We start from the raw sequence: 27,747 nt of genomic DNA, 5'->3' as shown, positions 1-27,747 counted from the left end.
ATTATCATTAGTTAACATAAGCAGTAGCTAGGGCCCCCCCCCCTGACATTTATTATCATTAGTTAACATAAGCAGTAGCTAGGGGGCCCCTGACCTTTATTATCATTAGTTATTAACATAAGCAGTAGCTAGGGGGCCCCTGACCTTTATTATCATTAGTTATTAACATAAGCAGTAGCTAGGGGGCCCCTGACCTTTATTATCATTAGATATTAACACAAGCAGTAGCTAGGGGGCCCCCCAACCTTTATTATCATTAGTTAACATAAGCAGTAGCTAGGGCCCCCCCCGACCTTTATTATCATTAGTTAACATAAGCAGTAGCTAGGGGGCCCCCCCGACCTTTATTATCATTAGTTAACATAAGCAGTAGCTAGGGGGCCCCTGACCTTTATTATCATTAGTTAATAAGAACTCAGTCACATACAGGTGTGTTAGAATAGTAAAATACCAAGTGCAATTTTGAGATTCGGGTTGTGCATCAGCAAGTGGTTATCAAATAAAATCAAGTTTATTGGTCACATACACACACATATTGTAGAATATGACAGACGTAGCTACCTATTGAATATCATTGTAGAATATGACAGATATTTTGGGGATTTTTATTTTTTATTTATTTCACCAGGTTGGCCAGTTGAGAACAATGTTCTCATTTACAACTGCGACCTGGCCAAGATAAAGCAAAGCAGTGCAACAAATACAGAGTTACACATGGAATAAATGAACGTTCAGTCAATAATACAATCGAAAGGGTCTATAAACAGCGTGTGCAAATGAGGTAAGATAAGAGAGGTAAGGCAATAAATGGGCCATAGTGGCGAAATAATTACAATATAGCAATTAAACACTGGAATGGTAGATGTGCAGAAGATGAATGTGCAAGTAGAGATACTGGGGTTCAAAGGAGCAAAATAAATAAAATAAATTACAATATGGGATGAGGTAGTTAGATTGGCTATTTACAGATGGGCTATGTACAAGTGCAGTGATCTGTGAGCTGCTCTGACAGCTGGTGCTTAAAGCTAGTGAGGGAGATATGAGTCTCCAGCTTCAGGGATTTTTGCAATTCGTTCCAGTCATGGGCAGCAGAGAACTGGAACGAAAGGCGGTCAAACGAGGAATTGGCTTTGGGGGTGATGTGAGATATACCTGCTGGAGCGCATGCTACGGGTGGGTGCTGCTATGGTGACCAGTGAGCTGAGATAAAGCGGGGTTTTACCTAGCAAAGACTTGTAGATGACCTGGAGCCAGTGGGTTTGGCGTCAAATATGAACCGAGGGCCAGCCAACAGGAGCATACAGGTCGCAGTGGTGGGTAGTATATGGGGCTTTGGTGACAAAACGGATGGCACTGTGAAAGCAAATTGGATGCAGTCTAAGTAGAATGTTGGAGGATATTTTGTAAATGACATCGCCCGAAGTCGAGGATCGGTAGGATAGTCGGTTTTACGAGGGTATGTTTGGCAGCATGAGTGAAGGATGATTGGTTGGGAAATAGGAAGCCAATTCTAGATTTAATTTTGGATTGGAGATGTTTCATGTGAGTCTGGAAGGAGAGTTTACAGTCTAACCAGGCACCTAGGTATTTGTAGTTGTCCAAATATTCTAAGTCAGAACCGTCCAGAGGAGTGATGCTGGGCAGGTGTGGGCAGCGATCGGTTGAAGAGTATGCATTTAGTTTTACTTGCATTTAAGAGCAGTTGAATGCCACGGAAGGAGAGTGGCATTGAAGCTCGTCTGGAGGTTAGTTAACACCGTGTCCAAAGGAGGGCCAGAAGTATACAGAATGGTGTCGTCTGCGTAGAGGTGGATCAGAGAATCACCAGCAGCAAGACCGACATCATTGATGTTTCCATAGAAAAGAGTCGGCTTGAGTCTGATTGAACCCTGTGGCACCCCCATAGAGACTGCCGGCGGTCCGGACAACAAGCCCTCCTATTTGACACACTGAACTCTGAGAAGTAGTTGGTGAACCAGGCGAGGCAGTAATTTGAGAAACCAAGGCTGTTGAATCTGCCGATAAGAATGCAGTGATTGGCAGAGTCGAAGGCCTTTGCCAGGTCGATGAATACCACCGCACAGTAATGTCTCTTATCGATGGCGGTTATGATATCGCTTAGGACCTTGAGCGTGGCTGAGGTGCACCCATGACCAGATTGCAAAGCGGAGAAAATATGGTGGAATTCTAAATGGTCGGTGATCTGTTTGTTAACTTGGCTTTCGAAGACCTTTGAAAGGCAGGGTGGAATAGATATAGGTCTGTAGCAGTTTGGGTCTAGAGTGTCTCCCCCTTTGAAGAGGGGGATGACCGCGGCAGCTTTCCAATCTTTGGGGATCTCAGACGATACGAAAGAAAGGTTGAACAGGCTAGTAATAGGGGTTGCAACAATTTCGGCGGATAATTTTAGAAAGAGAGGGTCCAGGTTGTCTAGCCCGGGTGATTTGTAGGGGTCCAGATTTTGCAGCTCTTTCAGAACATCAGCTATCTGGATTTGGGTGAAGGAGAAATGGGGAGGCTTGGGCAAGTTTCTGTAGTGGGTGCAGGGCAGTTGACCGGGGTAGGGGTAGCCAGTTGGAAAGAATGGCCAGCCATAGAAAATGCTTATTGAAATTCTCAATTATTGTGGATTTATTGGTGGTGACTGTTTTCTAGCCTCAGTGCAGTGGGCAGCTGGGAGGAGGTGCTCTTATTCTACATGGACTTTTTTTCTCACCTTTCTGTGGCAAATTTCTGTTTGATAAAGCTGGCCTTTGCTTTCCTAACTGACTGTGGATCCTAATATCCCTGAAAAGTCGCATATCGCGGGTGCTATTCAATGCTAATGCAGTACGTCACAGGATTTTTTGTGTTGGTCAAGGGCAGTCAGGTCTGGAGTGAACCAAGGACTATATCTGTTCCTGGTTCTACATTTTTTGAATGGGGCATGCTTATTTAAGATGGCGAGGAAGGCACTTTTAAAGAATAACCAGGCATCCTCTACTGACGGGATGAAGTCAATATCCTTCCAGGATACCCGGGCCAGGTCGATTAGAAAGGCCTGCTCGCTGAAGTATTTTAGGAAGTGTTTGACAGTGATGAGGGGTGGCCGTTTAGCCGCAGACCCATTACGGATGCAGGCAACGAGGCAGTGATCGCTGAGATCCTGGTTGAAGACAGTAGAGGTGTATTTGGAGGGCAGGTTGGTTAGGATGATATCTATGTGGGTGCCTGTGTTTACGGATTTGGGGTTGTAACTGGTAGGTTCGTTGATAATTTGTGTGAGATTGAGGGCATCAAGCGTAGATTGTAGGATGGCCGGGGTATTAAGCATGTTCCAGTTTAGGTCAGTTTTGGTCACCTGACAGTACGAGCTCTGATGATAGATGGGGGGGCAATCAATTCACATATGGTGTCCAGGGCACAGCTGGGGGCTGAGGGGGGTCGGTAGCAGGCGGCAACGGTGAGAGACTTGTTTCTGGAAAGGTGGATTTTTAAAAGTAGAAGCTCAAATTGTTTTGGTACAGACCTGGATAGTAAGACAGAACTCTGCAGGCTATCTCTGCAGGAGATTGCAACTCCACCCGCTATGGCACTTCTATCTTGTCGAAAAATGTTATAGTTAGGGATGGAAATTTCAGGGTTTTTGGTGGTCTTCCTAAGCCAGGATTCAGACACGGCTAAGGCATCCGGGATGTAGACGTAGCCTATTGAATATCATTCTAGAATATGACAGATGTAGTAGCCTATTGAATATCATTCTAGAATATGACAGATGTAGTAGCCTATTGAAAAAAACAGACAAATACAGAAGTCAAGAAACTTTCTCAGGGACATTCGGCCAACTGAATTGATAAATGAACACATAACGGTAAAGTGATTCACCTTGAGCTGGAATCGGTCATTGAGTGGTTTGCTTGGTCTTCGCTGGCTGTTTCAGAAAGGTCTAAATCTGAGTCTTCTGAGATTTTAGACAGGACCGAAAACCTAAGAGTTGAACGCAATAATACGCTCCAGAATTTAACATTTTTGATGATCACAAATTAACTCATCTAAATGGCAAAATTAGACATAATAATAGTGTCTTTTCTAACTCTGTGCTGTAGCCCCTATCGACCCAATTGGCATCCTCAGGCCAAGTCGTATAGTAGCGAACAATGTTAGAATGTTCCAAGGTAGCCAGTGCTTTCACTTCACGATTTGCTTCTCTGTAAGAGAAAGGCTCATAATTACAACATGTAAATGAACAGCTGATAGTTGCTAATTAGCATCAACTATAGCATACAGAAGACACACAACAAGGCACGAGGGATGGATACACACTATTCATAACATGTTTAGGGGGAACAGAATGGGGACAGTAATGTCTTAGCCAATGACTGTATATATGAATGGACAAAGCCATTGATCATATGACACCGTTCATTCCTATGTGAAGACTCAATGGCACATTGTGTCTCATGGATTCATAACATGAGCACTTTGAGCTCCTCCTGGAAGTGACGTTGCAGGCTGGCTCAGTGCTGCCCCCTCTCATTGAGTAACTCATGTTGAAGGCCGACCGAGGTACTGCAGGCTGCCATTAGCAACTGAACTATCCATATAACTTCTTCTGTGTGTGATTTTAAAACAAATCGGTTCAAGGACATCTGGTGTATTAGAAGCAACTATTGGTAAACATAATTGTCTTTGAATTATAAATGTTTTTTTCAAGGTTTTCCACAGATTGCCATTTTTCCATTCACTATAATTGGGATCCTGGTTAAATGCTATAAATGCCTGCAGTACCAGGCTCAGCCTTGAACTTTGTGGCTTCAATGAGAGGGGGCAGTCGTTCTCCTCTGGTCTTACCCCATATTCTGCACAGCGTACGTGTTTCCATCCAATATGTGTTGTGAGGGTAGACTATGGTGAGTGTTTTAATAGTGAGGGTAGACTATGGTGAATGTTTTAATAGTGAGGGTAGACTATGGTGAGTGTTTTAATAGTGAGGGTAGACTACGGTAAATGTTTTAATAGTGAGGGTAGACTATGGTAAATGTTTTAATAGTGAGGGTAGACTATGGTGAGTGTTTTAATAGTGAGGGTAGACTATGGTAAATGTTTTAATAGTGAGGGTAGACTATGGTGAGTGTTTTAATAGTGAGGGTAGACTATGGTGAGTGTTTTAATAGTGAGGGTAGACTATGGTGAGTGTTTTAATAGTGAGGGTAGACTATGGTGAATGTTTTAATAGTGAGGGTAGACTATGGTGAGTGTTTTAATAGTGAGGGTAGACTATGGTGAGTGTTTTAATAGTGAGGGTAGACTATGGTAAATGTTTTAATAGTGAGGGTAGACTATGGTAAATGTTTTAATAGTGAGGGTAGACTATGGTAAATGTTTTAATAGTGAGGGTAGACTATGGTAAATGTTTTAATAGTGAGGGTAGCTTGTTAGGTAATATGCATTTTTCTCAATTTCTTCAGAGGAGAATGGGATCGTAGTCCTCTGGGTCAGGTAGTCCTCTGGGTCAGGTAGTCCTCTGGGTCAGGTAGTCCTCTGGGTCAGGTAGTCCTCTGGGTCAGGTAGTCCTCTGGGTCATCTAGGAACAGTTTGATGTAATAAAGAGCGGCCTACTTGGTGTGATGGAAATATCTTGACCATAACTGCAGAGAGATAGAGAGAGGGAGGGAGATTCAGTTTTGATGTTACCATGTAAAAGAGCACAAACAAAGCCAAACCTTAAACAAATACAGAATTACAGACACCATCAGAAAAACATGGTTAGCCAGAGAGGAGACTGGCATCACTGTGGGTCAGGAAGCCAGAGAGGACAGACTGGCATCACTGTTGGTCAGGAAGCCAGAGAGGACAGACTGGCATCACTGTGGGTCAGAAAGCCAGACAAGACAGACTGGCATCACTGTGGGTCAGGAGCGATAGAAAGTTCTAAATCACCTTCCCCAAATATATATATATCAACTAGAATCTCCTTCCCCAAATATACAGTGCCTTGCGAAAGTATTCGGCCCCCTTGAACTTTGCGACCTTTTGCCACATTTCAGGCTTCAAACATAAAGATATAAAACTGTATTTTTTGTGAAGAATCAACAACAAGTGGGACACAATCATGAAGTAGAACGACATTTATTGGATATTTCAAACTTTTAAAAAAAAATCAAAAACTGAAAAATTGGGCGTGCAAAATTATTCAGCCCCCTTAACTTAATACTTTGTAGCGCCACCATTTTTTCCCATTCCTCCTTGCAAAACAGCTCGAGCTCAGTGAGGTTGGATGGAGAGCATTTGTGAACAGCAGTTTTCAGTTCTTTCCACAGATTCTCAATTGGATATATCAATTAGAAACTCCTTCCCCAAATATATATATATATATCAATTAGAAACTCCTTCCCCAAATTCAAAATGAAAAGTTTAACATTCACAGAACAAATGTAACTAAGAGAAACTTTATAATTTTTGGGGAAAGTTCTGATGTTATAGTGTTGGCAGCACAGTATATCACAGCTTGCCACCAGCTAAGGAAGGAAACATCATGTACCACTTCATATATTAATTATAAGTAATATAATATAAGTACCTGCAGTCATTTACTATTTTGTTTGTGAAATTGGATACTGAATGTTGAACATTATTTCATTCCTGCATTTGATATCTTTTAGTTTCATGTGTTATATATATATATATATATATTTCCCTATGTGTGCCACATTCACAGACTTACCTCTGGTATTTAATAAGCTCTCCTCCACAGCTTGCTTCATCCTTCATTTTCCACACTTTCTCTCCCAACTTTTCTGCCTTGCCGCTACTTTGCAGGTCATAAAGATGCTTATTCACAAATTTTCGTGTTTGTCCCAATTCTCTGGCAATTTCTTGCGCACTCATCCCTCTTCCATCACTCTTTGACATCAGCACCCTCCTCAGTTCTTCCTCTGTGATGCCAGGGGTCTCAGAAGGACTAGGCACTCGATCTGACTCTGGAACACTCACAGAGACTGACGCCGTCCCTGGTTTCTCCACAGACCAGACTGGTGGTTTGTCTGGTGTTGTATAAAGAAGTCCAGCTTTGTTTAAAGCGTACAGGACACTTTTTACATCCTTGGCCGTCTTCAGTCCAACAGCCTTAGCTATCTGGAGGGCAGTGGATCCTTGTTTCTTCACCTTTAAAAAGTCACATATTCTCTTCTTCAAGGCCGACTGGTCTCCTTGCTGGTTGTCGCAGGACATATTCACTAGAATGTTGAAGCATGGGAGTAAAGGAAACAATGACAGACTTTAGCCAGTTGATGTTCAGTGTAGAATTCGGTGATAACGCCTGAGAAGCCGTTGTTTGGAGGATATATTGGTACGTTGAAGGCCGGCAAACCGTGCCAGTATATCCTCCAAACACCGGCTTCGAAGCCATTGTCACTTTTATAAAACCGCTTTCCAACATGTTTAAATAATGATTTGACATATTTTCATTAAAAACATTGAGGAATTTATTCATTCTATTTCATCCTTCCACAAGATATAGTCCCGACACAAATCTCGGGTTGCTACCCAAGCCGCATGGTCGTTCGTCCTATCGGAATAACAACAGAGTAGCTGCATTTGTTGAAGCTGTTTTCTAGTGACATTTATTTGGATACATCCATAACAATGAGCTGATGAGGCTTGATTTCGCCTGTCATAGAAAATATGCTCTCTTGTCTGGACACTGTTGTTCAGAGGAGCTAGCCAACAACACAGCTAACACAATCATTTCATACGAAGGCTGGAAAGACTGCAAACAAGCTTTGTATTGTCTTACCTGTTACCTATTATTAGTTCTTTGTATATATGCATACAAATTATGCCGATTCATTGAATGTGAAAACCTGACTGCCTGTCGGTCTCATCCCGACACCCGACACATTCATAACTACAATGCGACAGCTGGAGATCAAATTTGAATATTGAAACAATGTTACAAATGTCGGACAGACAGCAAGGTTATTACAAAACTCTGCTGTTGAAAACGAAATGTTAGTCTGAAAGAAATGTGAGATAACGTCTAGATGCTTTTTACAGTGGAGATCAAGTTTATATATTGCCTGGCTGGGCTGATGAGACAGTGGATTGCGCAATTAGAGGGAACCGAGTAAATAGGCATTTTAACATCATAGATTTAGCGGGTGGTAACTTGTGGAATATACACCGGCTGGAATGCGGTTTTAGCCAATCAGCATTCAGGATTAGACACACCTGTTGTATAAAGATTCTTTATTCACCTAATTTTTGTGATTGGCCCAATTCTCTGGCAATTTGTGGCGCACTCATCCCTCTTCCATCACTCTTTGACGCCAGCACCCTCCTCAGTTCCTCCACTGTGATGCCAGGGGTCTCAGAAGGACTAGGCACTCGATCTGACTCTGGAACACTCACAGACCAGACTGGTGGGTTGTCTGGTGTTGCATAAAGAAGTCCAGCTTTGTTTAAAGCGTACAGGACACTGTTTACATCCTTGGCCGTCTTCAGTCCAACAGCCTTAGCTATCTGGAGGGCAGTGGATCCTTGTTTCTTCACCTTTAAAAAGTCACATATTCTCTTCTTCAAGGCCGACTGGTCTCCTTGCTGGTTGTCGCAGGACATAGTCACTAGAAAGTTGAAGCATGGGAGTAAAGGGAAAAGGAAACCTGACAGACTTTAGTCAGTTGATGTTCAGTGTAAAAGTTACAATTATGAAATCATTGTCATATACTGTTGGAAGAAGCCTGTTTGCTGCGTCAACTTAAGGGATACTTAAGAGAGTCTGGTGAACTCAGTTACCATTTTTAGGATTCTGCATCCAGTATGAAGGACGTTATAGGTAGTTTCACAAGCCGATGCTAACTAGCGTTGGCACAAAGACTGGACAGCAGCTAACCTATAGTAGCAGTAGCTAACCTATAGTAGCAGTAGCTAACCTATAGTAGCAGCAGCTAACCTATAGTAGCAGCAGCTAACCTATAGTAGCAGCAGCTAACCTATAGTAGCAGCTAACCTATCGTAGCAGCAGCTAACCTATAGTAGCAGCAGCTAACCTATAGTAGCAGCAGCTAACCTATAGTAGCAGCAGCTAACCTATAGTAGCAGCAGCTAACCTATAGTAGCAGCAGCTAACCTATAGTAGCAGCAGCTAACCTATAGTAGCAGCAGCTAACCTATAGTAGCAGCAGCTAACCTATAGTAGCAGCAGCTAACCTATAGTAGCAGCAGCTAACCTATAGTAGCAGCAGATAACCTATAGTAGCAGCAGATAACCTATAGTAGCAGCAGATAACCTATAGTAGCAGCAGCTAACCTATAGTAGCAGCAGCTAACCTAGAGTAGCAGCAGCTAACCTATAGTAGTAGCAGCTAACCTATAGCAGCAGCAGCTAACCTATAGCAGCAGCAGCTAACCTATAGTAGCAGCAGCTAACCTATAGTAGCAGCAGCTAACCTATAGTAGCAGCAGCTAACCTATAGTAGCAGCAGCTAACCTATAGTAGCAGTAGCTAACCTATAGTAGCAGTAGCTAACCTATAGTAGCAGCAGCTAACCTATAGTAGCAGCAGCTAACCTATAGTAGCAGCTAACCTATAGTAGCAGCAGATAACCTATAGTAGCAGCAGATAACCTATAGTAGCAGCAGATAACCTATAGTAGCAGCAGATAACCTATAGTAGCAGCAGATAACCTATAGTAGCAGCAGATAACCTATAGTAGCAGCAGATAACCTATAGTAGCAGCAGATAACCTATAGTAGCAGCAGCTAACCTATAGTAGTAGCAGCTAACCTATAGCAGCAGCAGCTAACCTATAGTAGTAGCAGCTAACCTATCGTAGCAGCAGCTAACCTATAGTAGCAGCTAACCTATAGTAGCAGCTAACTTATAGTACCAGCTAACCTATCGTAGCAGCTAACCTATAGTAGCAGCTAACCTATAGTAGCAGCTAACCTATAGTAGCAGCTAACCTATAGTAGCAGCTAACTTATAGTACCAGCTAACTTATAGTACCAGCTAACCTATCGTAGCAGCTAACCTATAATGTTCGTAGCAACTAACCTGTAGGATCACTCTAGCCCACAGCTGGCTACAGTATCCCACCGCGACATGGGCACCTGGTAAAGTCGTTTTTCATATAAAGAAACAGATTGGAACGTTACATTTATAGAGATAATAGGCCTACGTCGAATTTCATATAAATAAACAAATAGGAACTTTACATTTATAGCATTAGTAGGATTTCGTCTTACCTTCCAGATGATATAAAATTACTTGCCGAATATTTTATTTTCGGTTCTGTCTAGATGGGATCCAGTTTTTGTCCAATTTAGGTCAAAGGCAGATCGTTTTTTGCATTTCAGCTAACCCTAACTCTTTTCCTAACCTTAACCTAATTCCCCTAGCCTGTCGCGTTTATTCTCCTAACCTGCTACGTAAATTCTCCTAAACCTGCTTTCGAAAAGTCCATTCTGACAAAAGCTGGAGCCTTTCTAGCCATTAACCTACAACCCGGAAATGTTTACGTCTGATTCGTTCAGCCATCCCTATGGCGAAAATGAATGTAGAGAGAATAGGGTTTAGGAATAAACGCCGACAATAAGGTCCGAGGTTGACACAGGTTTTGGAGATTTTATACTAATTTTTTATATGAGATAATAGGAGTCAGCTAACATGACCTTTATGAATTATGAAGCCTTTATGTGCTTTTCTTTATTTTATAACACATTTACAAAAATTAACAAAAAGTGATGTTAATTGAAAAACATATCATAGAACAAAACGTATAATATGTCCGAGGCCTGTTTTTTTATTTAACCTTTATTTTAAGAGCAAATTCTTATTTACAATGACAGCCTATCAAAAGGCCTCCTCCTCCTAAATTAAATACAAATATAGGACAAAACACACACCCCGACAAGAGAGACAACACCACATAAAGAGAGACCTAGACAACAACATATCAAGGCAGCAACACATGACAACAACATGATGGCAACACAACATGGTAGCAACACATGACAACAACATGATGGCAACATGGCAGCAGCACAAAACAGGGTACAAACATTATGGGTCACAGACAACAGCATAAAGGGCAAGAAGGTAGAGACAACAATACATCACACAAAGCAGCCACAACTGTCAGTAAGAGTGTCCAAGATTGAGTCTTTGAATGATGAGATTGAAGAGGTATAGAGATGACCTGTTTACAGAAGAGTACAGTGATGTGTCCTATAAGGAGCATTGGTGGCAAATCTGATGGCCGAATGGTAAAGAACATCTAGCCGCTCGAGAGCACCCTTACCTGCCGATCTATAAATTACGTCTCCGTAATCTAGCATGGGTAGGATGGTCATCTGAATCAGGGTTAGTTAGGCAGCTGGGGTGAAAGAGGACCGATTACGATAGAGGAAACCAAGTCTAGATTTAACTTTAGCCTGCGGCTTTGATATGTGCTGAGAGAAGGACAGTGTACCGTCTAGCCATACTCCCAAGTACATGTATGAGGTGACTACCTCAAGCTCTAAACTCTCAGAGGTAGTAATCACACCTGTGGGGAGAAGGGCATTCTTCTTACCGAACCACATGATCTTTGTTATGGAGGTGTTCAGAACAAGGTCAACACCATGCCCAAACTGGACGAGTCACGTTCGCGAGCGTTGCAAAATAAATGTACACACACATGTTATCCAATCATTGCACCCAAACTGCTAGCGCGAGCCAAAAAGCATCTGCGTTGCCAGGCGTTAAAATAGAAGTGGATTCTATTTGTGACACAGAACGCACTGCAAGTCCTGCCTCTCCCATCTCCTCATTGATTTTTAGAAGCATATACCCACGTGATATCTTCTCATTGGTTATTAGCAACATATACCCACGTGATATCTTCTCATTGGTTATTAGCAACATATACCCACGTGATATCTTCTCATTGGTTATTAGCAACATATACCCACGTGGGTGATTGACAGATGGACTGAGGTCGGTTGTGGTAATTCACCTTATTATTAAAGTTAGCTGCCAATAGCCATATAAAGTCCAAAGAAGAAAAAGAAGCCTGAAGGAGGAGAGATGACTAGAAACAAACTCGGTTTATCCTTTTAGCCGTGGATTAGTTGTCGGAGTAGAGGACCTTGTGCATTTCAGGTAAAATAACAACTCAATGTTTATATCCCAGGACAAATTAATAGCAACAGCAAGCTAAGTAGCTAAATTGCCCTAAAAGCTTAATGCTTTTCGATCTATTTGTGCGCGTCCGGTTTAGGCATGGTGTAAGGACAGAAAAAGCTTGTTGGACACTAAGAAAACTTTTTTGGTATTGAGTTTAACACAAAATCCGGCGAGGGGCCAGCTGAGTATAAGACTGTATCATCTGCCTATAAATGGATGAGAGAGCTATGTTGTTGATGTAAATTGAGAAGAGCTTGGGGCCTAGGATAGAGCCAAGGGTACTCCCTTGGTGACTGGCAGTGGTTGAGAGAGCAGATGTTCTGACTTTATACACTGCACTCTTCGAGAGAGGTAGTTAGAAAACCAGGCCAAAGACCCCTCAGAGACACCAATACTCCTTAGCCGGCCCACAAGAATGGAATGGTCTACCGTATCAAAAGCTTTGGCCAAGTCAATAAAAATAGCAGCACAACATTGCTTAGAATCAAGGGGAGTGGTGACATCATTGAGGACCTTTAAGGTTGCAATGACACATCCATAACCTGAGCTGAAACCAGATTGCATTCTAGAGAGAATCCTATAGACATCAAGAAAGCCAGTCAGTTGATTACTGACAAGTTTTTCCAATTTTGATAAACAGGGCAAAATAGAAATAGGCCTATAACAGTTAGGATCAGCTTGATCTCTCCCTTTAAATAAAGGACAAACTGTGGCTGCCTTCCAAGCAATGGGAACCTCCCCACAAAGGAGAGACAGGTTAAACAGGTCAGAGATAGGGCTTGGTGATGATAGGGACAGCAACCTTAAAGAAGAAAGGAGAGACAGGTTAAAACGATCAGAGATAGGGCTTGGTGATGATAGGGGCAGCAACCTTAAAGAAGAAAGGGTCTAAACCATCTGACCCAGATGTTGTTTTTTGGGGGTCAAGTTTTAGGAGCTCCTTAGCACCTCAGACTCAGTGACCACCTGCAGGGAGAAACTTCATAGCGGGCAGGAGAAGAGAGGGAGTAGCATCGTGGCTGGTCCCTTTAGAAGGGGTGGGAGATGAGGAAATGTTGGACGGGCAAGGAGGCTGAGTCAAATAGGAATCCTGACTTAATGAAGTGCTGATTAAAGAGCTCAGCCATGTGCTTCTTGTCAGTAACAACCACATCATCAACATTAAGGGACATGGGCAGCTGTGAGGAGGAGGAATCATTCTCAAGGTCTTTAACCATTTTCCAGAACTTCTGGGGGTTAGACCCACAGAGAGAGAACTGCTCCTTAAAGTAACTAACATTCACCTTCCGGATAGTGTTTAACACATACCCAACTTATTTTCGTCGTTTATCCAAAAACGCCATTCATTTTCTCCATAAGATCTGTCCTAAGAACCATGCCGGAGTTAGTGCCTACAAAAAGATGCCATTACTATTTCTCTGTAGTGTCCTGTAGACACCATAAAAATAAAGGCAAAGAGTGCCAACTAGCAGCTGTTAAGGCTACCTCTTACTCAGCTATGATGACTGTGAATTATTGAAAACGATTCTGGTTTTATTTTAGACAAGGTTAACATTTTATTACCTAGACATATCTTTTAACTCAAAATAGACATAGAACATGACTAACACATGCATTCTTATCAAACAGGGCTACCTGCTTTTCACAATACCCCCACATCCAGAACACATACAGTATTATATAGAGCTGTTATTACATCAAACTCCCTTCCATATCATATTGCTCAAATGAACAGCAAACCTGGTTTCAAAAAAAGTCTGTATCATCTCATGTTTCATGTGGACCCCATGAAGAGTAGCTGCTGCTTTCACAACAGCTAATGGGGATCCTAATAAAATACCAATCTTTATTCAGTTCATGAGATGTATTTCTCAAAGCCCATCTAATCAACAGTATAAGTCTGAAACATTCATATCATTCCTGTCCATTTAAGAAAAGCACATCATGTATTACAGTACATAACATACCGCAGTCTACATAACATACCATAGTCTACATAGCATACAGTACACAACATACCGTAGTCTACAGTACATAACATACCGTAGTCTACAGTACATACCGTAGTCTACATAACATACTGTAGTCTACAGTACATACCGTAGTCTACAGTACATACCGTAGTCTACAGTACATACCGTAGTCTACAGTACATACCGTAGTCTACATAACATACCGTAGTCTACAGTACATACCGTAGTCTACAGTACATACCGTAGTCTACATAGCATACAGTACACAACATACCGTAGTCTACATAACATACCGTAGTCTACAGTACATACCGTAGTCTACAGTACATACCGTAGTCTACAGTACATACCGTACATACCGTAGTCTACATAACATACCGTAGTCTACAGTACATACCGTAGTCTACAGTACATAACATACCGTAGTCTACAGTACATAACATACCGTAGTCTACAGTACATACCGTAGTCTACAGTACATAACATACCGTAGTCTACAGTACATACCGTAGTCTACAGTACATACCGTAGTCTACAGTACATACCGTAGTCTACAGTACATACCATAGTCTACAGTACATACCGTAGTCTACAGTACATACCGTAGTCTACAGTACATAACATACCGTAGTCTACAGTACATAACATACCGTAGTCTACAGTACATAACATACCGTAGTCTACAGTACATAACATACCGTAGTCTACATAACATACCGTAGTCTACAGTACATAACATACCATAGTCTACATAACATACCGTAGTCTACAGTACATAACATACCGTAGTCTACATAACATACCGTAGTCTACAGTACATAGCATACCGTAGTCTACATAACATACCGTAGTCTACAGTACATAACATACCGTAGTATACATAACATACCGTAGTCTACAGTACATAACATACCGTAGTCTACAGTACATACCGTAGTCTACATAACATACCGTAGTCTACATAACATACCGTAGTCTACATAACATAACATACCTTAGTCTACATAACATACCGTAGTCTACAGTACATAACATACCGTAGTCTACATAACATACCGTAGTCTACAGTACATAACATACCGTAGTCTACAGTACATACCGTAGTCTACATAACATACCGTAGTCTACATAACATACCGTAGTCTACAGTACATACCGTAGTCTACATAACATACCGTAGTCTACACAACATACCGTAGTCTACACAACATACCGTAGTCTACAGTACATAACATACCGTGGCCTACAGTACATAACATACCGTAGCCTACAGTACATATCGTAGTCTACATAACATACCGTAGCCTACAGTACATAACATACCGTAGTCTACATAACATACCGTAGCCTACATAACATACCGTAGTCTACAGTACATAACATACCGTAGTCTAAATAACATACCGTAGCCTACATAACATACCGTAGTCTACAGTACATAACATACCGTAGTCTACATAACATACCGTAGCCTACAAAACATACCGTAGTCTACATAACATACCGTAGCCTACAAAACATATCGTAGTCTACAGTACATAACATACCGTAGTCTACATAACATACCGTAGCCTACAAAACATACCGTAGTCTACAGTACATAACATACCGTAGTCTACAGTACATAACATACTGTAGTCTACATAGCATACCGTAGTCTACATAACATACCGTAGTCTACATAACATAACATACTGTAGCCCAAAGTACATATCGTAGTCTACATAACATACCATAGTCTACAGTACATAACATAACGTAGCCTACATAACATACCGTAGCCTACAGTACATAACATACCATAGCCTACAGTACACAACATACCGTAGCCTACAGTACATATCGTAGTCTACATAACATACCGTAGCCTACAGTACACAACATACCGTAGCCTACAGTACACAACATACCGTAGCCTACAGTACATATCATAGTCTACATAACATACCGTAGCCTACAGTACATAACATACCGTAGCATACAGTACATATCGTAGTCTACATAACATACCGTAGCCTACAGTACATAACATACCGTAGCCCACAGTACATATCGTAGTCTACATAACATACCGAAGCCTACAGTACATATCGTAGTCTACATAACATACCGTAGCCTACAGTACATAACATACCGTAGCCTACAGTACATAACATACCATAGTTTACAGTACATAACATACCGTAGTCTACAGTACATACCGTAGTCTACATAACATACCGTGGTTTACAGTACATATCATAGTCTACATAACATACCGTAGTCTACAGTACATAACATACCGTAGCCTACAGTACATATCGTAGTCTACATAACACACCGTAGCCTACAGTACATAACAAACCGTAGTCTATAGTACATACCATGGCCTACAGTACATAACATACCGTAGCCTACAGTACATAACATACCGTAGCCTACACAACATACCGTAGTCTACAGTACATAACATACCATAGTCTACAGTACATACAGTGCCTTGCGAAAGTATTCGGCCCCCTTGAACTTTGCGACCTTTTGCCACATTTCAGGCTTCAAACAAAGATATAAAACTGTATTTTTTTGTGAAGAATCAACAAGTAGGACACAATCATGAAGTGGAACGACATTTATTGGATATTTCAAACTTTTTTAACAAATCAAAAACTGAAAAATTGGGCTTGCAAAATTATTCAGCCCCCTTAAGTTAATACTTTGTAGCGCCACCTTTTGCTGCGATTACAGCTGTAAGTCGCTTGGGGTATGTCTCTATCAGTTTTGCACATCGAGAGACTGAATTTTTTTTCCCATTCCTCCTTGCAAAACAGCTCGAGCTCAGTGAGGTTGGATGGAGAGCATTTGTGAACAGCAGTTTTCAGTTCTTTCCACAGATTCTCGATTGGATTCAGGTCTGGACTTTGACTTGGCCATTCTAACACCTGGATATGTTTATTTTTGAACCATTCCATTGTAGATTTTGCTTCATGTTTTGGATCATTGCCTTGTTGGAAGACAAATCTCCATCCCAGTCTCAGGTCTTTTGCAGACTCCATCAGGTTTTCTTCCAGAATGGTCCTGTATTTGGCTCCATCCATCTTTCCATCAATTTTAACCATCTTCCCTGTCCCTGCTGAAGAAAAGCAGGCCCAAACCATGATGCTGCCACCACCATGTTTGACAGTGGGTATGGTGTGTTCAGGGTGATGAGCTGTGTTGCTTTTTCGCCAAACATAACGTTTTGCATTGTTGCCAAAAAGTTCAATTTTGGTTTCATCTGACCAGAGCACCTTCTTCCACATGTTTGGTGTGTCTCCCAGGTGGCTTGTGGCAAACTTTAAACGACACTTTTTATGGATATCTTTAAGAAATGGCTTTCTTCTTGCCACTCTTCCATAAAGGCCAGATTTGTGCAATATATGACTGATTGTTATCCTATGGACAGAGTCTCCCACCTCAGCTGTAGATCTCTGCAGTTCATCAAGAGTGATCATGGGCCTCTTGGCTGCATCTCTGATCAGTCTTCTCCTTGTATGAGCTGAAAGTTTAGAGGGACGGCCAGGTCTTGGTAGATTTGCAGTGGTCTGATACTCCTTCCATTTCAATATTATCGCTTGCACAGTGCTCCTTGGGATGTTTAAAGCTTGGGAAATCATTTTGTATCCAAATCCGGCTTTAAACTTCTTCACAACAGTATCTCGGACCTGCCTGGTGTGTTCCTTGTTCTTCATGATGCTCTCTGAGCTTTTAACGGACCTCTGAGACTATCACAGTGCAGGTGCATTTATACGGAGACTTGATTACACACAGGTGGATTGTATTTATCATCATTAGACATTTAGGTCAACATTGGATCATTCAGAGATCCTCACTGAACTCACCCTCCTGTCTCAGCCTCCAGTATTTATGCTGCAGTAGTTTATGTGTCGGGGGGCTGGGGTAAGTTTGTTATATCTGGAGTACTTCTCCTGTCCAATTCGGTGTCCTGTGTGAATCTAAGTGTGCGTTCTCTAATTCTCTCCTTCTCTCTCTCGGAGGACCTGAGCCCTAGGACCATGCCCCAGGACTACCTGACATGATGACTCCTTGCTGTCCCCAGTCCACCTGGCCGTGCTGCTGCTCCAGTTTCAACTGACCTGAGCCCTAGGACCATGCCCCAGGACTACTTGACATGATGACTCCTTGCTGTCCCCAGTCCACCTGGCCGTGCTGCTGCTCCAGTTTCAACTGTTCTGCCTTATTATTATTCGACCATGCTGGTCATTTATGAACATTTGAACATCTTGGCCATGTTCTGTTATAATCTCTACCCGGCACAGCCAGAAGAGGACTGGCCACCCCACATAGCCTGGTTCCTCTCTAGGTTTCTTCCTAGGTTTTGGCTTTTCTAGGGAGTTTTTCCTAGCCACCGTGCTTCTACACCTGCATTGCTTGCTGTTTGGGGTTTTAGGCTGGGTTTCTGTACAGCACTTTGAGATATCAGCTGATGTACGAAGGGCTATATAAATAAATTTGATTTGATTTGATTTGACTGAACTTCTGGAGAGAGTTTGCTGCACTGAAAGTAAGGGGGCTGACTAATTTTGCACACCCAATATTTCAGTTTTTGATTTGTTAAAAAAGTTTGAAATATCCAATAAATGTCGTTCCACTTCATGATTGTGTCCCACTTGTTAATTCTTCACAAAAAAATACAGTTTTATATCTTTATGTTTGAAGCCTGAAATGTGGCAAAAGGTCGCAAAGTTCAAGGGGGCCGAATACTTTCGCAAGGTACTGTAACATACCGTAGCCTACAGTACATAACATACTGTAGTCTACAGTACATAACATACCGTAGCCTACAGTACATAACATACTGTAGTCTACAGTACATAACATACTGTAGTCTACAGTACATAACATACCGTAGTCTACAGTACATAATATACCGTAGTCTACAGTACATAATATACCGTAGTCTACAGTACATAACATACCGTAGCCTACAGTACATAACATACCGTAGCCTACAGTACATAACATACCGTAGCCTACAGTACATAACATACCGTAGCCTACATAACATACCGTAGCCTACAGTACATAACATACCGTAGTCTACATAACATACCGTAGTCTACAGTACATACCATGGCCTACAGTACATAACATACCATAGCCTACAGTACATAACATACCGTAGTCTACAGTACATACCGTAGCCTACAGTACATAACATACCGTAGCCCACAGTACATAACATACCGTAGCCTACAGTACATAACATACCGTAGCCCACAGTACATAACATACCGTGGCCTACAGTACATAACATACCGTGGCCTACAGTACATAACATACTGTAGTCTACAGTACATACCGTAGCCTACAGTACATAACATACCGTAGCCTACAGTACATATCGTAGTCTACATAACATACCGTAGTCTACAGTACATAACATATCGTCTACAGTACATAACATACCGTAGCCTACAGTACATATCGTAGCCTACAGTACATATCGTAGTCTACATAACATACTGTAGCCCACAGTACATAACATACCGTAGCCTACAGTACATATCGTAGTCTACATAACATACCGTAGTCTACAGTACATAACATACCGTAGTCTACATAACATACCGTAGTCTACAGTACATAACATACCGTAGTCTACATAACATACCGTAGCCTACAGTACATAACATACCGTAGCCTACAGTACATACCGTAGCCCACAGTACATAACATACCGTAGCCTACAGTACATAACATACCGTAGCCTACAGTACATAACATACCGTAGCCTACAGTACATAACATACCGTAGCCTACAGTACATGGTGTATCGTATCAACATCAAGGACCAGGTACTCTTGGTAAACTAAAGCAATGGTTTCAACATGGGACTTGTACCCTTATAGTATGTCAACTGTTTCTTCATGGATAGACAGGATCCTGCATTCATGACAAGGGGGGGAACTAGAATCAGAATCAAGAGAATCAGTTAAAAACTGTCCATTGTGCCAATAGATGGAATGCACTCACATGAGATTTGCCGTGATGTTGACAGAGTGGCATGGGAGGTTTATTTCTTAGACTGGGTTAAGATGTCCATTTTGGGACACATCCTCAGTAAGTGTGCCTTCGATTCAGTGGGTGTTTCGGCCTGTACTCACTAAACAGCCTCATCAAAGGTGGCCAGCTAAAGGGTGATCAAGCCTTCGCTTGTGTCCCATGCCCAATTAATATGTCTCACATTTCCCATTCAAATGAATGTAAGTTATTGGCAAAGAGCTTCCAATTGGTTTATTCGGATCATTTTCAAGTGGGAAACTCAGGTATCGTCTTTCAAATCAAATCATCAATACAAATTGTATTGGTCACATGCACATGATTAGCAGATATTAATGCGAGCGTAGCGAAATGCTTGTGCTTCTAGTTCCGACAGCGCAGTCATATCTAACAAGTAATCTAACAATTCCACAACAACCACCGTATGTATACACACAAATCTAAAGGATGGAATAGGAATATGTACATATAAATATATGGATGAGCGATGACTGAGCGGCATAGGCAAGATGCTATATATGGTATAAAATAGATTATATACATACACTATCGTTCAAAAGTTTGAGGTCACATAGAAATGTCCTTGTTTTTGAAAGAAAATTACATTTTTTTTGTCCATTAAAATAACATCAAATTGATCAGAAATACAGTGTAGACATTGTTAATGTTGTAAATGACGATTGTAGCTGGAAACGGCAGATTTTGTATGGAATATCTACATAGGCGTACAGAGGCCCATTATCAGCAACCATCACTCCTGTGTTTCAATGGAACATTGTGTTAGCTAATCCAAGTTGATCATTTTAAAAGGCTATTTGATCATTAGAAAACCCTTTTGCAATTATGTTAGCTCAGCTGACAACTGTTGTCATGATTAAAGAAGCATTAAAACGGGCCTTCTTTAGACTAGTTTAGTATCTGGAGCATCAGCATTTGTGGGTTCAATTACAGGCTCAAAATGTCCAGAAACAAAGACCTTTCTTCTGAAACTCGTCAGTCTATTCTTGTTCTGAGAAATGAAGGCTATTCCATGCGAGAAATTGCCAAGAAACTGAAAATCTCGTACAACGCTGTGTACTAATCTCTTCACAGAACAGAGCAAACTGGCCCTAACTATAATTAGAAAGAGGAGTGGGAGGCCCCGGTGCACAACTGAGCAAGAGGACAAGTACATTAGACTGTCTAGTTTGAGAAACAGACGCCTCACAAGTCCTCAACTGTTAGCTTCATTAAATAGTACCCGCAAAACACCCGTCTCAACGTCAACACTGAAGAGGCGACTCCGGGATGCTGGCCTTCTAGGCAGAGGTCCTCTGTCCAGTCTCAACAGTGAAGAGGCGACTCCGGGATGCTGGCCTTCTAGGCAGAGTTCCTCTGTCCAGTGTCTGTGTTCTTTTGCCCTGAGATATGGCTTTTTCTTTGCAACTCTGCCTAGCAGGCCAGCATCCCAGAGTCGGCTCTTCACTGTTGACGCTGAGACCGGTGTTTTGCAGGTACTATTTAATGAAGCTACCAGTTGGCGAGTAATATACACGGAAGCGGTGGGTGACGTCTTTGAAGTCTGACCAGGAGGCCACTCTGTCTACCTCTTCTGTGGCAACGTTTTTTGGGGTCGGCCTCTGGGATTAGATCCAACGTCCTGGGTGGTGCGAACAAAGGATCCACTTCGGGAAAGTCGTATTCCGAGATACGAGTTTCCAAGTCGAAAATGTCAGAGGTTCCTAGTTCCGACTATGTCGTGAATGCAGCAAAAATAATTACAATTTTTAACTCAAACTATATTGGATTCTGCTGGGACTCAGAGTTCATTACAGTAAAGACAGATCCAGTCAAAACACATGATTTATGACACATTAAAAGTCTATGTAATACAGTTGAAATTCAGATAGCTCTGTTTATTATCTATGCATAGTCACTTTACCCCTACCTACATGTACAAATGACCTCGGGCTAACCTGTAACCCCGCACATTGACTCGGTACCAGTAACCCCTGCATATTGTCTCGTTATTGTTATTTTATTGTGTTACTTTTTCTTATTATTTACTTTAGTTTATTTGGAAAATATTTTCTTAACTTGCTTGAACTGCATTGTTGGTTGAGGGCTTGTAAAGTCAGCATTTCACCTGTTGTATTCAGCATTTCACTGTGAGGTCTACTACACCTGTTGTATTCAGTATTTCACTGTGAGATCTACACCTGTTGTATACAGCATTTCACTGTGAGATCTACACACCTGTTGTATTCAGTATTTCACTGTGAGGTCTACTACACCTGTTGTATACATCATTTCACTGTGAGGTCTACTACACCTATTGTATTCAGCATTTCACTGTGAGATCTACACCTGTTGTATACAGCATTTCACTGTGAGATCTACACCTGTTGTATACAGCATTTCACTGTGAGATCTACACACCTGTTGTATTCAGTATTTCACTGTGAGGTCTACTACACCTGTTGTATACATCATTTCACTGTAAGGTCTACTACACCTGTTGTATTCAGCATTTCACTGTGAGATCTACACCTGTTGTATTCAGCATTTCACTGTGAGATCTACACCTATTGTATTCATCATTTCACGGTAAGGTCTACACCTGTTGTATACATCATTTCACGGTAAGGTCTACACCTGTATTCGACGCATGTGACAAATAAAGTTTGATTTGATTTGTTTTGATCTAGGATCAGATCATTTTGTTGTTTTGTTGGATGTTCAGGGCCTGCATTCATAGCTCTCAGAGTAGAGAACTGATCTAGAATCAGTTGTGCATTTTATATCACAATGAATACTATTCCGAGAGCCTTTATGAATTCCACTGACTGTCTTTAGACTGTTCTGTTGTCTTGATGGAGGTTGTGATCTCTGGTCAGAACACAAGAACACTCATTCAGTTTTGTCTTCAGCTGCCTGGCATCTGGTCTATCCTCTGGGTTGGCACACAGCATCGACTCTATCACCTTGTTCTGTAACACAACCACACACAGTATCCACTCTATCACCTTGTTCTGTAACACAACCACACACAGTATCCACTCTATCACCTTGTTCTGTAACACAACCACACACAGTATCCACTCTATCACCTTGTTCTGTAACACAACCACACACAGTATCCACTCTATCACCTTGTTCTGTAACACAACCACACACAGTATCCACTCTATCACCTTGTTCTGTAACACAACCACACACAGTATCCACTCTATCACCTTGTTCTGTAACACAACCACACACAGCATCCACTCTATCACCTTGTTCTGTAACACAACCACACACAGCATCCACTCTATCACCTTGTTCTGTAACACAACCACACACAGTATCCACTCTATCACCTTGTTCTGTAACACAACCACACACAGTATCCACTCTATCACCTTGTTCTGTAACACAACCACACACAGTATCCACTCTATCACCTTGTTCTGTAACACAACCACACACAGTATCCACCAAATACATGTATGCGTACCTCTAAGGGGAACTGCATGTTGAACTGGGGAGGAAACCTCTGGCTTCTGACATCATTCCAGACCTAAACAAGGAATACACACAGTGATGATGTGGTGCATTCTGGTTGTAGGCCTACAGCCCATTACAGTTCAGGGGAATACTACATCAAAGTCATTGACATACAGCGCCCTCAGAAAGTATTCACACCCCTAGACTTTTTCCCACGTTTTGTTGCGTTACAAAGTGAGGTTCAAATGGATTTAAATTGTCATTTTTTGTTGTTAACGATCTACACAGAATACTTTGTAATGTCAAAGAGGAAGAATTCAAAAAATGTTTTTTTTATGAATGGAAAATTAAACACTAATATATCTTGATTAGATAAGTATTCAACCCCGAGTCAATACATGTTAGAATCAGATTTGGCAGTGATTAGAGCTGTGAGTCTTTCTGGGTAAGTCTGGGTAAGTCTCTAAGAGTGATTACAGCTGTGAGTCTCTAAGAGCTTTGCACACCTGGATTGTACAATATTTGCCCATTATTCTTAAAAAAAAGCTCTGTGAACTTGGTTGTTGATCATTGCTAGACAGCCTTTTTCAAGTCTTGACATATATTTTCAAGCCGATTTAAGTTCAAACTGTAACTAGGCCACTCAGCAACAATCAATGTCATCTTGTTAAGCAACTGCAGTGTATATTGTACCTTGTGTTTTAGGTTATTGTCCTGCTGAAAGGTAAACTAATCTCTGTGTCTGTTGGAAAGCAGACTGAACCAGGTTTTCCCTCTAGGATTTAGGTCTACTGGGCTCCCGAGTGGCGCAGCATCTCAGTGCAAGGAGGCATCACTGCAGTCCCTGGTTTGAATCCAGGCTGTATCACATCCGGCTGCCATGGGGAGTCCCAAAAGGGTGGCGCACAATTGGCCCAGCATTGTCTGGATATGGCCGTCATTGTAAATAAGTATTTTTTTCTTAACTGACTTGACTAGTGAACTAAAGGTTTAAAAAAAATAAAAAAAATATTCCATTTATTTTTCTCCTGAAAAACTCCCTTGTTGATAAACATACCCATAACATGATGCAGTTACCAACATTTTTGAAAATATGAAGAGTGATACTCAGTGATGTGTTGTGTTGGAGTTGCTCCAAACACTTTGTATTCAGGACAAATATTTTTTGTAGTATTACGTTAGTGAGTTGTTGCAAACCAAGATGCATGTTTTGGAATATTTGTATTCTGTACAAGCTTTCTTCTTTTCACTCTGTTATTTAGGTTAGTATTGTGGAGTAACTGCAATGTTGTTGATCCATCCTCAGTTTCCTCCTGTCACAGCCATTAAACTCTGTAACTGTTTTAAAGTCACCATTGGCCTCATGGTGAAAATCCCTGAGAGGTTTCCTTCCTCTCCGGCAACTGAGTTAGGAAGGACATATGTTTCTTTGTAGTGACTGAGTCTATTGATACACCATCCAAAGTGTAATTAATAACTTCACCCTGCTCAAAGGGATATTCAATGTCTGCTTTTTTATGTTTACCCATCTACCAATAGGTGTCCTTCTTTGCGTGTTATTAAAAAACCTCCCTGGTCTTTGTGTTTGATTCTGTGTTTAAAATTCACTGCTCGACTGAGGGATCCTACAGATAATTGTGTGTAGTCATTTAAAAATCATGTGGCTTGTTAAGCAAATGATTGCTCCTGAACTTATTCAGACTTGCCATAACAAAGGGTTGGAATACCTATTAACTCAAAACATTTCAGCGTTTCATTGTTAATTCATTTGTAAATAAACATAACTACACTTTGACATTATGGGGTATTGTGTGCGGCACAAAATCAAGCTACATAAAACAAAATTACATTTAATCCATTTTAAATTCATCAAAATGTGTGACAACTTTGTTAAGGCATTGTAGACCCTACATGACAGTGTTATCTACAGTTGTGGCCAAAAGTTTTGAGAATGACACAAATATTAATTTTCACAAAGTCTTGCTGCCTCAGTTTGTATGATGGCAATTTGCATATATTCCAGAATGTTATGAAGCGTGATCAGATGAATTGCAATTAATTGCAAAGTCCATCTTTGCCATGCAAATGAACAGAATCCCCCAAAAATATTTCCACTGCATTTCAGCCCTGCCACAAAAGGGCCAGCTGACATCATGTCAGTGATTCTCTCGTTAACACAGGTGTGAGTGTTGACGAGGACAAAGCTGGAGATCACTCTGTCATGCTGACTGAGTTCGAATAACAGAGTGGAAGCTTCAAAATGAGGGTGGTGCTTGGAATCATTGTTCTTCCTGTCAACCATGGTTATCTGCAAGGAAACACATGCCGTCATCATTGCTTTGCACAAAAAGGTCTTCACAGGCAAGGATATTGCTGCCAGTAAGATTGCACCTAAATCAACCATTTATCAGATCATCAAGAACTTCAAGGAGAGCGGTTCAATTGTTGTGAAGAAGGCTTCAGGGTGCCCAAGAAAGTCCAGCAAGCGCCAGGACCATCTCTTAAAGTTGATTCAGCTGCGGGATTGGGGCACCACCAGAACGGAGTTTGCTCAGGAATGGCAGCAGACAGGTGTGAGTGCATCTGCATGCACAGTGAGGCGAAGACTTTTGGAGGATGGCCAGGTGTCAAGAAGGGCAGCAAAGAAGCTACTTCTCTCCAGGAAAAACATCATGGACAGACTGATATTCTGCAAAAGGTACAGGGATTGGACTGCTGAGGACTGGGGAAAAGTCATTTTCTCTGATTAATCCCCTTTCTGATTGTTTGGAGCATCCGGAAAAAAGCATGTCAGGAGAAGACAAGGTGAGCGCTACCATCAGTCCTGTGTCATGCCAACAGTAAAGCATCCTGAGACCATTCATGTGTGTGGGGTTGCTTCTCAGCCAAGGGAGTGGGCTCACTCACAATTTTGCCTAAGAACACAGCCATGAATAAAGAATGGTACCAACACATCCTCCGAGACCAACTTCTCCCAACCATCCAGGAACAGTTAGGTGTGGAACAATACCTTTTCCAGTATGATGGAGCACCTTGCCATAAGGCAAAAGTGATAACTAAGTGGCTCGGGGAACAAAACATCAATATTTTGGGTCCATGGCCAGGAAACTCCCCAGACCTTAATCCCATTGAGAACTTGTGGTCAATCCTCTCGAGGCAGGTGGACAAACAAAAACCCACAAATTCTGACAAACTCCAAGCATTGATTATGCAAGAATGGGCTGCCATCAGTCAGGATGTGGCCCAGAAGTTAATTGACAGCATGCCAGGGCGGATTGCAGAGGTCTTGAAAAAGAAGGGTCAACACTGCAAATATTGACTCTTTGCATCAACTTCATGTAATTGTCAATAAAAGCCTTTGACACTTATGAAATGCTTGTAATTATACTTCAGTATCCATAGTAACATCTGATAAAAATATCTAAAGACACTGAAGCAGCAAACTTTGTGGAAGTTAATATTTGCGTAATTCTCAAAACTATTGGCCATTAGTTATAGCCTAATGTTAGCTACCTAGCTAACATTGAAGCTAGCTGGTTAGCTACCTAGCTAACATCGAAGCTAGCTGATTAGCTTTTTCTTAATCGTTCCTTCATTCCTTCCATCAAAGTCACCTCTGCTTTCTCCATCCCAGACAGGTTCCAGAGCAGTTCGAAGTAGATCAGACCCAAAGCAAAGATGTCCACCTTTCTGTCGTAGGAGGTCTGGTTCTTCTGTTCACACACATCGGACATTAAAATCATAGAAATGGTTAATCTCTTACTGCCGTGATTCTTGGTCGTCTTAAACAAATCCACTTTGAAACAAAAGTATACACCTCACCTCACCTCACACACATGGTTATGGTCTTGTACCATTTCAGATATATAGTTGAAATGTATTACATTTTGAGCTTGCATCCCAATATTACTTTATATACACATCACAGAAGACTGAACTATAACGAAACCATTTGACATTGAAACACCAGATTTACGGCATTTAAAAAAAAAAATGTTTATAAATTATATAATTATGAAAAATAATAATAAGATTCCACCCATGAGGCCACTAGAGGGCGATCATGTCATTTGACTGCAGGAAAGGGCTACAGGGTCAATCTGCAGATAAAACAATAACAAA

General features: G+C 41.4%; 2 protein-coding genes across 8 annotated transcripts in view; both read right to left on the bottom strand.

Moving 5' to 3' along the window:
• Positions 1-489: 489 nt before the first annotated feature.
• LOC135505284 (double-stranded RNA-specific adenosine deaminase-like) lies at positions 490-14,538 on the bottom strand. Of its 7 annotated transcripts, none has more exons than XM_064924517.1 (5): positions 10,225-10,495; positions 10,034-10,089; positions 8,235-8,639; positions 6,704-7,214; positions 490-5,627 (listed from the first exon to the last, which is right to left on the bottom strand). In XM_064924517.1, exons 3-5 carry the CDS (start codon positions 8,593-8,595, stop codon positions 5,564-5,566), a joined length of 936 nt encoding a protein of 311 aa, XP_064780589.1. In that variant the 5' UTR covers positions 8,596-8,639; positions 10,034-10,089; positions 10,225-10,495; the 3' UTR covers positions 490-5,563. The 7 variants fall into 7 exon arrangements, with proteins under 7 accessions (XP_064780589.1, XP_064780590.1, XP_064780591.1 ...); XM_064924518.1 differs by having other exon boundaries at positions 8,235-8,600; XM_064924519.1 differs by lacking the exons at positions 10,034-10,089; positions 10,225-10,495 and adding an exon at positions 13,454-14,538 and having other exon boundaries at positions 8,235-8,600.
• Positions 14,539-22,023: 7,485 nt separating this feature from the next.
• eif2ak2 (eukaryotic translation initiation factor 2-alpha kinase 2) overlaps positions 22,024-27,747 on the bottom strand; it is a 39,740-nt gene continuing 34,016 nt past the window's right edge. The window contains exons 18-20 of the mRNA XM_064924507.1: positions 27,240-27,338; positions 23,636-23,698; positions 22,024-23,126 (exon numbers count right to left, since the gene is read on the bottom strand). Coding sequence (XP_064780579.1) covers positions 22,989-23,126; positions 23,636-23,698; positions 27,240-27,338 — 300 coding nt within the window. The 3' untranslated portion in view covers positions 22,024-22,988. The remainder of the gene's footprint in view (positions 23,127-23,635; positions 23,699-27,239; positions 27,339-27,747) is intronic.

Source organism: Oncorhynchus masou, chromosome 18, assembly GCF_036934945.1.
Source record: "Oncorhynchus masou masou isolate Uvic2021 chromosome 18, UVic_Omas_1.1, whole genome shotgun sequence".
Taxonomy (NCBI): Eukaryota; Metazoa; Chordata; class Actinopteri; order Salmoniformes; family Salmonidae; genus Oncorhynchus; species Oncorhynchus masou.
The sequence above is the reverse complement of the archived record's forward strand: the minus strand, read 5'-3'. Positions and strand labels throughout refer to the sequence as shown.

Excerpts from the sequence above, each read along its gene's own strand:
- LOC135505284 (XM_064924519.1), bottom strand. The coding sequence starts at position 8,595 with ATGTCCTGCGACAACCAGCAAGGAGACCAGTCGGCCTTGAAGAAGAGA. Across the intron at positions 7,215-8,234 it reads GGGCCAATCACAAAAATTAG|TGAATATGTCCTGCGACAAC; the intron begins GTGAATAAAGAA and ends TCAACATTCTAG. Across the intron at positions 5,628-6,703 it reads GAGCTTATTAAATACCAGAG|TTATGGTCAAGATATTTCCA; the intron begins GTAAGTCTGTGA and ends ATCTCTCTGCAG.